Raw genomic sequence first — 12,793 nt, 5'->3', positions numbered from 1 at the left:
CCTGTTCAGGGAAAACCCTTAGCCCAAAAGTAGAATATATTAGACAGTGGTGCCATGATTTATGAATATTTCAAATTAATATTCCTATTCAAATGAATTGAAATGCCATTAATCCATTCACGCCCTCCCACCCCAAAAAAATCTAATTTTAATGTCACATGTTTTTAATAATAGAAAAAGGAGCACTCTATTGCATATAAAAAAGAGATTGTAAAGAAACTAATGTAGGCCATGCCGAGTCTCAGCAACTTGAATGTGTGCCTTTACGGGGCGTGGCCGAGTGATAGAAGTCAGCAAAATGGCCTCTGGACAGTTTTTGTGACTGTTTGTCCCATTCATCATTCGTGTGGCCGATACCATTTACGACTCATTTGGGAATAAAAAGCTCTTTAATAAGAGAGGAAGTAAAAAAAATGAACAACCGAGATACTGTGTTTGCATAAATGTGCACACCCTCCTATAACTGGGAAGTGGCTATCATCAGAATTAACATCAACTCAGGTTAAACGGGAGTCAGCATACACCTTGCACGATTTCAAGTTTCTCTTATTAAAACCAAATTAATTTCAGACATTCTTATATGATTTTTAGGCCTGGTAGACATTTTATATCCATTGTACCCAACAGCAGGTAGCGGTCTGTGACCACTCTGTGCAAAGGCCATTCGGAACATTTTTGTGTTTTCTGGCAAATGTCAACACGGCAGTGATGGAATTATCTTTCCACAATACTATACCACAAAGCTTCATTTTCTTGCATATTTTCCGAATATATTTCCTTCCGTTTTTTTTTTTTGTCACAATACTTTAATACATATAAGGACTTAAATAATGAACGTTGGGGCCCTCAGTGAGGTTGGGACACTTTGGTATGTGTCTTTTTTAATGAGATTTATTGAGTTCCAGATGTTTCCAGTTATGAAGATGTGCGGCAAAGATTTAGGAGAGTGAGACCTGCGCCCTGTGTGAGCTTCGGCGGGGTGCTGTTTTACTACCCGTCACTCCCCAAACACCTCGATCATAGGTGGCCTCTCAACCTGACTGCACACACACACTATCACACGCATCGGAGAAGGATGGACATCAGCATTTATAGACTTACACAAAAAACATACACCATACAAAATGTCTATAAAAGTAAGCATATATATATAGATATATACATTACATATGTACAAAGTTATTAGGCGTGCGTTGTGTGTGTTTTCATCTGCCATAACAAAAAGTCATCGTTGTTCATTTCCTAAATCCAGTTTACACGATCCAGCACATTTCCGTATGAGAAACCCGAATAACAATGCAAGTGTGCTATGATATCAAAAATAGACAAACAAATGTTTCCTTGTGTCTAGTCTTCTTTTTTTTTAATTCTGGGCTCAGTTATAAAGTGGTAATAATCTCTCAGTGGAAATGACCCAATAAGAGTGCTGGCTGAGATGCATCTTGCGGACCATGCCGATGCGTCGTGGTCGAGGTGGGTTGGCATCAGCTGTGACCTCCACTTATGCACATTTGGCAAGCCACCACAACCTCTGACCTGGCTCTTTCGCTCTACTGGCTGGCACACGGCATCGCCACCTTCTTTGCTCAGATGGCAGACTGCAGCTTGGTCAGGTTCCTCTGGTGCATGGTGTGATGGCGCACCAGCTCGTCAGAGCGGGCAAACTTCTTTTGACAGTTGGACCAGCGGCACGTAAACGGCTTCTCGCCTGGATAAAAAGTGGGGGTGGGGGGGGGGCATTGAATGAGCGAGCGATTTCAAACGTTGAGTGCAATGATCAAGGGGACCATCTCCAGAGCCATAAGGCCGACCAGGAGAGGAATGCAGTGGAGGAAGATAAAAAGGTATACGCACTTGTTTTACCTGTATGAGTCCGAGTGTGAGTCTTAAGGTGGTCTGACCGTGAAAATTTTCGCTGACACGTCTCGCACTCAAAGGGCTTCACTCCTGTACAAACACGGTTTGAAAATTAGTTTCATTTAGTATTGTTACCTGATGACAGTATGGTGACGTCATATTCAGCAATGCAAACGTTGACGCGGTTCAGACGAATACTAAATACTTGTAGTACTAATACTACTAAAAAAATTAACGAATATGAATGGGGAACAGAATTTTTGTTGAGTTGGGTCTGACAGTTTTTTTCAACAAATTTTGGGGCAGATAATGCAAAATTGATCTGAGTTTCTCTGTATGGTGTCGAGTTTTTGAGCTATAAAACATACTGTATGTCTGCCACAATTGTGACTGGAATAACAAGTCGCCACGTAGCGGTACATGAGTCCAAATGTCATAAGCTGGCAAGTCTGACGACAGCTAATCAGTGGAATTTTGCTCATCTGGTTGCTTGACAACAAACCTATTAACGCAAATGAGTGCTCAACTGTCTGAGAAATATCAGAAAATCCCTTTTCACACTGCACTTGGTTTTCTTAGTGAGACCAGCGGGGCAGCACACACTTCATATTTGTAAGTGCTTGTGTAGCAGCCAACCAGGAAGTAACAGGGGAGGCTTTCCCCGCTGGTTGGCCGATTGCTGTTGGCACTCTGAAATGCTTCCCCGCACTTTTGACATAAATTAGCAATCGTTTGGCAAATGAAAACATGATTACCAACTTAAGCGAAGAAATGTTTAGTAACTCAAGCAAGATGGCGTTTGTTGAGGGTTTTTTTTTTTTCATTACAGTACCTGTATGTCTGCGCTGGTGTCGTTTCAGCTGGTCTGAGCGAGAGAATCTGCGGCCGCATTCTGTGACATCACACTGGTATGGCTTCTCTCCTGCAATGTAAATTAAACCACCTCATTGTTGAATGATTTTTCAGCCTTTTTCTTCACCTGAAAGTATACAGAATTCTGGTATCTGGAAGTAAAAAATAATCAGTTGAGATAACGTGGTTACACAAGTGCGCACACCCTCAAGGTGTGGATTTGGACATTTTACGTTTATAAAAACTATCCATCCATCCATCCATCCATCCATCCATCCATTTTCCGGAATGTGGGAGGAAACCGGAGTACCCAGAGAAAACCCACGCAGGCCCGGGGAGAACATGCAAACTCCACACAGGAAGGCCGGAGCCAGGATCGAACCCACGACCTCAGCACTGTGAGGTCGACGCGCAAACCACTGGATCTGCTAGAACTGGCTGCAGTTACAAAAACTAATTACAACTAATTATAAATATGGAAGAACGGTCCTTAGTTTCAATCTTTGTCAATTCATATTATTCATGAGCTTTCAAGATTCATTTTAAATATATTTATTTCGGCATCGATGTTTGTCCATCCAGAAGATCAAACAGTCGTTTGAGAATAGTCGTTTACTGAAATTACACAATACACATAAAATGTTTTTATTTTATATTGCACTTGACAAATACTCCATATATGAATAAAATAATTTATATTTACTTAGATATTCATACTCCATCTATTAATAAAATAATTTATATGTATTTATATACTTTTTGTTCTTCTACTTCTCCCTTTCATGATTTTTGCTGCTGTGAATTGGGAATTTCTCCATTGTGAGACGAATAAAGGTTTTCTTATGTTATCTTATCTTACCTTAAAACTAAACCTAAAAATTACACTAAAACCTATACCAAGCTAAAATGAAGCATTTCCGAAAAAATACAACCAAATAAAAAAAAATAACAAACCTGCTCTAAAAGCTCATAAGAACTAGCTAAAATTAAGCAATAAAAGTCAAAACAAAATAAAAACTAACGAAAAGAAAATGAAAAATCCAAAACTATTATAAGAGGTGTGTGGACTTTTTAAATCAACTGTTTCGAATCAACTTTTTTTTTTAATCTCATGTGGCCATTAAAAAACAAAAACAAAAAAAAACCCAAACAAAAAACAAACATGGCTCTGGAGTCCAAAAGTTTGCCCAGCCATGGGCTGAATTATTTCTCATATTGTTCCGTTTCATCTGGACATTTTAATTCAACAATAACAATTCTGATTCATACATTTAGAGATAAACTCACCCGTGTGTTTCCTTCCATGCATCTGCAGGTGCGAAAGTTTGAAGTACCTCTTGCTGCAGCCAGGATGGGCGCACACAAAAGGACGCTTCTCAACAGCCTCGGATGACTTTACAACTGGGGGAGCGAGACTGGAAACCCGTCTTACATCCTTTTGAAAGGAGAAGAGCACACATTGTTTATTCAAGTGCTGTTTGATTTTATTTATTTATTTATTTATTTATTACTCTCATTTGTGGATGCTTGTGCATTCACTTGACTGACCTGAAGCCCCCTAAAGACGCCATGTGTGTGAATGTGGTACTGGGCGCTCACCAGCATGGGCGGGGGCGGGGCTATGGGATCACTGTCATAGCTGGTCGTGTGGCTGCTAAAAGACAAAATACACAAATGAAATTCAGCCTGCAAAAAAAAAAAAAAAAAAAAAAGATTTTCATATATTTGGAGTTTTAAAAAAACCCTATCGCGATAAAGATGCTGTTTGACTTTTTTAGGTACACCTGAGCAATCTAATGGCATCCCACAGTGGAGCTGCAGCAAAATTATCGCTGCACTTTAGTTGACAAGTAAATATGTTTCTTATAAGCACCACTCACTTATATCTTAATAAGGTAACCACAACCACTGGAATGGAGATTTTATGACACTCATAGCTCTCTGACAAGGTCAATCAAAATTGAGTATTATTGCTGTAAAGGAAACATTTTGAACAAAGGTATTGTATTCAGTGTTATTAGAATGTGTAGGTATACATACATATCCAACACAAACACGCTGACCAATATATGACCTCTAAATAAGTCCTTGAAGAAGTGTGTATCATTCTCCATTTTTTTTTTTTTTTTACAGACAAGTACAAGTCTGCACAGTGAAACATTCAAACATTATTATCCTTATCTCCGCTTTCTGATTTACGCCGGCGGCCGGCTAGCAGCCATCTGGCTTCCCCTCCTACAGTATGTTCCCCTCATTAAGACTATAGGAAAACAGTACTGAGTCTTTACCTCTTCATGGAAGACGCAAGCGTGTTCATCTGGTTCCACGTGACGCATTCCAGCTGAGACGCCATTTGGTACAGGTTATCACTGTTGAGAAGCAACAACACAATGACTAACACTTGAATCTTGTGGTGAAATATTGGACAATTGTGCAATAGGAAAGTCGAAGGCTAACAAGGTCAGTCATACATTTCAAGTCGGCGGTCGCTGGTGCAGCATTCGAACGGCTATGCGCATTTCTTAAATCCCTTCTGCCATAATGCTGCAACATGCAGAAAATAATAAATAAATCGAGAATTCTTCTGCATCCTGTTCTCCTGGTTATTGTTCATGTCATGATGTAGTCCTGTACTTTGTTTAACTGCCTTGAGTTACGATTGACCCGACTTATGAGGTTTTTGAGATAGACTCCACCATTCAGATATTTTTTTGCTTGATCTCCGAGCAAGAATTTGAGATGAGTGTTGCATGTTGGCAAAGAACTCCACTCAATTCATTTCTCAAGAAGTTTGATAGTGAACAATTCTTCAAAAACAGGCTTCAATATATTTGATGCTCTGACCAGTTTTCTGTCAAACAAAAAACGAAAAGTATCACAAGTTGTTTATTCAAAACAACCACATTGCGCTGCTTTCAGTACATTTAGTTCAATGATAACATGCAATGCAAAACGCCCTCCACAGGCTACCGAATTGCATCTTTGTTGCAGTGCCTTTAAACAACAGATACTTGAACACAATACGTGTAGCAACACATGTAGACAGACAATGGAACAATACTAACAGGCAGATATTCTTTGTCCTCCACCCAAATCAACTATTGTAATTTACACACTAGTAAATACACTTGATTGAAAACCGCAACAGATAAATTTAACAAATTTGTCCATATATTGACTGCTTCTTATTAATAGCCGGGTGTCTCTATGTTATAATATGAGATATTAGCAAAGATCACATAGGTCACACAGATGCATTTATAGCTAAGACCGGGGTCGCAGTGCAGAGATGGCTGTATTTATGGCATTCATGACCTATAGTCATTAAACTCAACTCAAGATGCTTATTTTTGCTCTCAATTGCTCCTTAGGCAGCCGTGTGCACCCAAATGGACATGCATTTGCGCATTTGCCAATCTCTCTCTCTCTTTGATCCTCCTTCAAGTGTGCCGTGTGCATGCTATACCACAAATAGCCGATGAATATTTGTATGAGGGCGGCCTCGGACAGTTTCATGGGCCCACTATGACGTGCTCAGTAATTTAATTTCATGGGGCATCTGCGACGAGACTACGGATAAAGCTATTGATGTCTTGAAGCTCGTCAATAAAAATTCATAAATCAACAATGTCACATTAAAAGACACAGTGTTCAAAGCTTGGGAAAAAAAGTAGCGTCTCTGGAAAACATGCTAATATTACTGCAGTTTACTAAGTCACAGTTGTTGTTAAGCTCTTTTTTGTTTGTCTGAATTACTTCGTTTTACTACCCCCAAGTGGCCAAATCGTGTACACCATAATGCATTAATCATGAACTGTTTGAATTCTTTCCATTCTATTTAATTAGTTGATCACTAAATGTTTACAGTACAATTTAATAGTGTGCTATTTTCATTATTGAAAAACATGACAAAAATATTGTATATCAAATATATATTTTTTTGGAAAACAGCATCTACGGGTAGACCCTAAAACTGAATTGCCCTTCTGGGACTAATAAAGTATTCTGCAACTGAATCTGAATCATTAGTCCTCAGGTCGGGGCGCATTTTCTTTGGCACACGGTGTGAACATCTCAAACACAACAGTCCGAAACCTGGAACACCAACGTGCAACGTCTACTATCTTGCTATAGCTCAGATCAGCATCAAATCAGTGCATGTATTTTACTTTTTTTCTTCAGCTCTTTTGGCAACACACAAATCAGAGGCAAGAGACGAAGAAGACAAACCAGAGATTACGTTTTTCAGCATGAGGGTCGCTTCTCATCCAAGTCAAGTTTGTAGTGTTTTGTTGGCGTTATTCAGCTAATAACAATTGTTGAACACTTACCCATGTTAGAAAAATGACACTTATTGGATAGCGACGATAAGTGTGTTTCTTCTTCATTTGTTTTTAAAGAATAATGGGGGTTGGGGGGGCTTCTTAAATAGGAGCATGCTGGCAATATTTATGATACTGAGGGTTCTTCGTGTCCCTCCTCTCCCTTTGTGCAGATAATGAAGGGGGATTCCAAATGGTTTGCTTATTAACACATCCTGTACGCCCACCGCGCTCCTCATTAAAAAACATGGGCTACGAGCCATTCTTTACCATGGCATATCACACGAATACGCGTGCATGCACACACACACACACACACACACACACACTTGGAAATGGGTTTGTGTTTGTCTGCAGGGGAGCAGGAGGGGGGGGGGGGGGTCCTCCGGGGATGGGGGGCGACTCGGTGCCTTGTACGCCACGAACCACTGCATGACATCACTCTGTCCTCGGTATCATTAAAGGCGGGAACGTTTCGGAGGGGGGCGAGAATTTTGGCTTTCATTCCTTGAGAAGTCCTTGAAGGAAGTATAATAATCAGCTCTGAACTGTGGTCGACTGTGGAAAGGCTCACTGCTATCTGACATACACATTCACTGTGTGTGTACGTGTGTGTGTGTGTGTGTGTGTGTGTGTGTGTGCGTGTGTGTGTGTGTGTGTGTGTGTTCGTGCGTGCCTGCACACACATTTGCACGTTCGCTTGACTTTTTCCAGCTCATGCCATAAGTTGTAACACAAAACAGCAAAGTCTTTCGTCTCCTCTTATTATCTGCTGTTTGAGTATTTGGGTTGCACATGCTCCTCTTTTTGCACCAAAACAACCCGACTCGGCATTTCAAGAATTCCAACACAATTCACCCGAAGAAATGTTTTCCATCAAGATGAAAAAAAATCGGGAAAACAATCAGATACAGTACTTATAAAAGCACATTCTCAGGCTAAACTTACCCCCCGCCCACTCTGTATCACTAATGTCTCTTTTTTTCACACTGTAGAAGTAAACGCATCAACGGTAGATCACTAAATGTTTGTTTCACCAGTGGGCAGCACTTTTTAAAAGAAGAACTGGGATTCACAGGAGGGGTCCCCAACTCTAAAATAATCAAATATCACCTGTAAGCTTTTTGGGATGGGATTCAAGAAGCGCACATGCACAGGGAGGAGGAAAACCAATTACCTGTTGTAGTTTCTCAACAGTAGTGCTTGGTTGCTTGGGCAGGATTCTGCAGGATTGTGGCACCCGAATACAGGAGGGGCAGGGGGAGGATGAGGAGGAGGAGGGTATTGCTGTTCAACTGAAAATAACAACAAAACAAATCAGTCAATACAATGCATTGCAGTGGGAGAATAACGTCTCGTAATTGAGTCGTTTAAAATTTTACTTTCATGAATGAAACACTGCTTGCCTGGTTCACAGTGGTTACCACATGAACAAAAGTAATGGGACATGATCAATATCAGAAATGAAAAGCACCAGGAGGAACGAGGGATCCAGAATCTTGCGAAAGGACACTTAAATACAGTCATAGGGATCTGGGGATCGTACTCGTAAACTTCGGGCTGGGAGATGACTACGTACTCAGTTTGTCACAATTTGTCTGTTTGAAGTTAGGAAAGGTCAAAGTTCGCCATCACTAGCTTCTTCCACACCAAACTTAGCCAAGCATACTTGAAGAAAATTGTTTTATGTCCAGGAATAAAGTCGTAGTATTATAATAAAAATTCAAGTCGACCTGCATTGCAATTTTCAAGATAAATAAATAAGTAGTTGCCACATTTGTTAAAATAGTCATTATGACGTGACCTGGCATCACGTTGACCTGCTCCCTTGCTATTCCAGAAAAGCACCACCTTCATAATGGGGTGTTGCGCTAATAACACAAAACGATTGGTTTGAAGTAGTATTCCGTTCGCGAGGTCGCAGGGCTTGTGTTTGCGATGAATTTGCCTGCGAGAGCGTGGCAAGGAATTGACAGCTCATAAGTCGCACCTTCTGTCTTTGATTGGATGTTTTTCTTCGGGCTGGTTTCTTGTACCGTATATCAAATTGGAGGCACAAAATGGGGGTAGAGATTGCAAATTTTTGTCACAGACCATATTTACCATGCACTACAGTCAAGTCAAAATGACTGTTTTGTAAGTATGACAAAAAGTTATTATTTTAAAATCGCAAACCTCCCTTTAAGTAAAAAGAATAACTTTAGTATACATTTCACAAATCATTACTAAGTACAGAAAAAAATAATTCTCAAAAATATATTAGCTTTTTTTCCACACAATAATTCTTTTTTATCAATGTCACTCTAATGATTACTTGTACATTAAAATCATTACCTGTATATCACTGTAAATTTTATTATTTGCATTGTTTGGGGAATTTGATTGTTATGAATCATCCCATTACCAAATGTTTCCCTGGCCAATACAGACATACAGAAGCAAACACTACCTATTTTTCCACCATCTTTGATACTGAACAGTAGCAGCAAAAAATAGGAGAATTGTTAGGTGAGGAAGAAGCTCCGCCAATATTCAGTCTTCTGTGATCAGAGCCATAAATGAGGCAATACACGGCCTGTGAGGTACTGTCATGTGAAGTTTAACGCTTAACACACTTCCACACTGTGTTCTAGAATGCAACTGTCGGACAAGAATCTTCTGCATCACACGCCCGACACTGGCCCTGACAATGTCACACATCAAAGTATCAGACGATGGAATGCTGTTTCACTGTATAAATACGCAGAGTTCCGTGTAAAACGCAAAGCTGTGTGGAAAAACACTGGACTTATATTCGGTCTGTGACCCGAGATAGAGGCACGGACAGAGAATGAGAGAGATAGAGACAGGAAAAACAAAAGAAAGAATTATGGGCTACATCTATGACCTTTCTGTGAACGCAGCAGTGTTCCAGTAATTGAGTGAGTTTAAGCGAGAACGTGCCAGGAAGTAGACCGTTACCAATGTTGTTTGGTGGCGACAGTGTGTCCTCGTGCTTGAAGGACAGGCTGGAGAGCTGAGGGGTGTGGTGAGACGTCGTGTGAGGGTAACTGGGGTTCCCGTCTAAGCCCATTGCACCATAACCTAAAGAAAAAAACAAGTTAGAGACATTTTAGAAGGATAATCAGACCACTAAATGTAAAAAAAAAAAATTCAAATTGCTGGTTCTTATTTTTTCCCCTCCTCTCACATTGATCCTTACGATGATAATATTCACAACAAATCAAGGTATCCCCAGAAAAAAACAGGTTCAGGGAAAATGAATCACATCAATGCTACCTAAATTTAAGCAATTAAAATGGGAACGTATCTCTTCTCAAAGAGGAAAGTTCATGCAGAAGTTAGGAATTTTCAAATGTCAGTCCTTGGAGGGCCGTTGAGAAGTTTCTCAAGAAAAAAAAAAGACTCACAATCCCTGACTTAAATCCCCGCAGCTTGCAGAGCAGTTTATCACTTCATCAAAAAGTACTTTACTAGCGAGCGAACAAAAGTGCGTACACAGGGTATGTGGAAGTCACATCAGCGCACACGTCCGCAGTTCAACCTCTAACCTCCGAGTAACGAGCCCCAGCAGATTTGACGGAGCTTTGTTTGAGATTCATATTTATATTGCATACAAAAATCTCAAATTCAGATTGCAAATCCAGATTGCAGCGTTCACCATGATTAAAAAAATAATAATAATAAAAAAATATATAATAAATTATAGCTGAAATAAATAAGACAAACATGAAAATATTACAACTGTCAACACTTACGGAACTGATATTTTTTAAACCAAAAATTTGAATCCCATTAAATTACTTTAAAAAAAACATTTAATCACAACAGACAATAACAACTCGTATAATGCTTTGCTTTCATGCATATGCATTGTATATATATGGTTAAGCGTAACGTTATTCTTATGATATCACCTTTCTTTATTGACAGGCTGTGGGTTGTGCTGCTTTGAGGCATTTGGCATCTATTTTGATTCAAGACTTTTAGACAAAACTCATCTGTTTGTTATACTTTGCAGTGAAAATGTAAAGGTAAATGTACGAGGTGTTAGAAAACGTCAGAGTATGATGCAGACTACTTGTATACCTCTGCGGACTACTAGCACAATTGTTTATTAAGAGAAGTATAATAAAATGTTTAATTCTAGCTCAAGGTTTCTCAAACTTAGGGTCGCTGTTTGATTTTTATTGGCTGTTGATTGTTATCCATTATGACCGTACAAAGGGATATTCTCTCATAAATGTTCACTTTTAACAGTTTATCAGGTTACAGGGTGTATGAAAGGGGTAATTTGCATCTTGAGCTGAAAGTGTTTGGCGCAAACTGTGCTCCGGAGAAACAGTTTTAAAAGTGCGTGTGATTATTTCATGTAAAGGATGCAGGCTACGGTGCTGCAGGACTATGGCGGATGTTGTCTGTGTCTGTCAGATGGCTTCCAGAAAAGTGTCAAGATAGTTCCTTACACAGGCCATGTTGTCCCAGCAAAGCACATAACATCTTGCCTAGACACAACACCGCTGACAAACCCAACAAACATACAGTAGAGGATGTCATGTTTCCAAGAAGAGAATTATCCCTTGAATTGTTGAGACCTGCATAACGTTGGCATGACAATGTTTACCTTGGTTCCTAGGTGCAGGGGGGCTGTCCACACAGCCGGGGAGGTAGGTTCCACCGGGAAAAACCCTGGGCTGGCTCGCCGCTGTCTCTCCATAGGCCCCCACCCGGCAGGGACCCGAGCCTGTGAACTGGCCTGAGAAGTGCAACGTGAAGGCCCCGAGTCCGCAGTGGGGATCCTCCATAGGGTCAGCGGTCCCCCAGCTCGGCTCTTGCTTGATGAGGGAGTGGTGGGAGGACAGGGAGTTATAGGGAGAGCCGGGATGGAGGTCCAACAGTTGTGTCCACTGGCCACAGCCACCTCCTGCCCCGCCTAAGGGGGGCACCTGGGGGCTTGGAGACAGGAGAGTCAGATCTCGGCCGTCCGAGCCCATCGACATGGCGCCGCACGCTTCGGTCAACATTGGGTTCGAGAGTTGAGAGTCCAGAAAGAAAAATTAAATTCCAGTGAAGGAGATGACAAAGTCAAACTCTTAAACAAAACAGAAGCCACAGATCACAAACTACCAAGTCATCATTCGCCCGCGAAGGGAAACATCAAGAATGCACGCTGACCAAAATGGAGGTGTGCCTGCCTCCCTTCTGTATGTGCAGTGAGTGGGAGTGTGTGTGAGGGTATCACAGCCTCGTTCCTGCGCCTCTACAACTGGCTTTCTTTTGGCCCCCCCGAAGACTCAAATACTGGCTATAGTCACACAGACCGGGGGCGGAGTCAGAAAGGTTTTCGCCTTGCCCTGACCCTCACTGACTTCTCAGCAGCCTCTGACTAACCACACACTTGTATTGGTTTGGCCAAGTTCAAGTGGGGCTCACTTAGTGCGTTTGTGTCAATGAAGATGAATAAGTGGGTTCTCTCAAAAGAATAAGAAAAAGGTTACAATTAAAACTGCACCAAGTATAATAATAATTAAAAAAAAAATAATAATTCTCCTTAAATGTGATCATTTTAAATATTTTTTGGTTCACTTATTTGGAACTTGCTTCTGATCAAGTTTTCATGAAAAAAATAAATAAAAACAGTTCAATTAAGAGTCCAAACAATCAAAAATGTGATTATTTTTGATTGTTTGGAGTTAAGAGTCTAAACAATCAAAAATGTGATTATTTTTGATTGTTTAGACTCTTAACTGACGCAATCACAA

The 12,793-nt window shown here is 40.5% G+C and overlaps 1 protein-coding gene across 5 annotated transcripts; it reads right to left on the bottom strand.

Annotated features, from left to right (window-relative positions):
• Positions 1–370: 370 nt before the first annotated feature.
• wt1b (WT1 transcription factor b) lies at positions 371–12,292 on the bottom strand. Of its 5 annotated transcripts, none has more exons than XM_086107489.1 (9): positions 11,656–12,292; positions 9,993–10,115; positions 8,209–8,326; positions 4,998–5,078; positions 4,258–4,363; positions 3,997–4,144; positions 2,690–2,779; positions 1,855–1,947; positions 371–1,708 (listed from the first exon to the last, which is right to left on the bottom strand). In XM_086107489.1, the coding sequence occupies exons 1-9, from the start codon at positions 12,053–12,055 to the stop codon at positions 1,587–1,589; spliced, it is 1,281 nt and encodes a 426-aa protein (XP_085963615.1). In that variant the 5' UTR covers positions 12,056–12,292; the 3' UTR covers positions 371–1,586. The 5 variants fall into 5 exon arrangements, with proteins under 5 accessions (XP_085963615.1, XP_085963617.1, XP_085963619.1 ...); XM_086107491.1 differs by having other exon boundaries at positions 1,864–1,947; XM_086107493.1 differs by having other exon boundaries at positions 4,309–4,363.
• Between the last annotated feature and the right edge of the window lie 501 nt (positions 12,293–12,793).

Source organism: Hippocampus guttulatus, chromosome 3, assembly GCF_054856545.1.
Source record: "Hippocampus guttulatus isolate MCC_2025c chromosome 3, RoL_Hgut_1.0, whole genome shotgun sequence".
In the NCBI taxonomy this organism is placed as follows: Eukaryota; Metazoa; Chordata; class Actinopteri; order Syngnathiformes; family Syngnathidae; genus Hippocampus; species Hippocampus guttulatus.
This window is presented reverse-complemented; position numbering and strand designations above follow the sequence as displayed.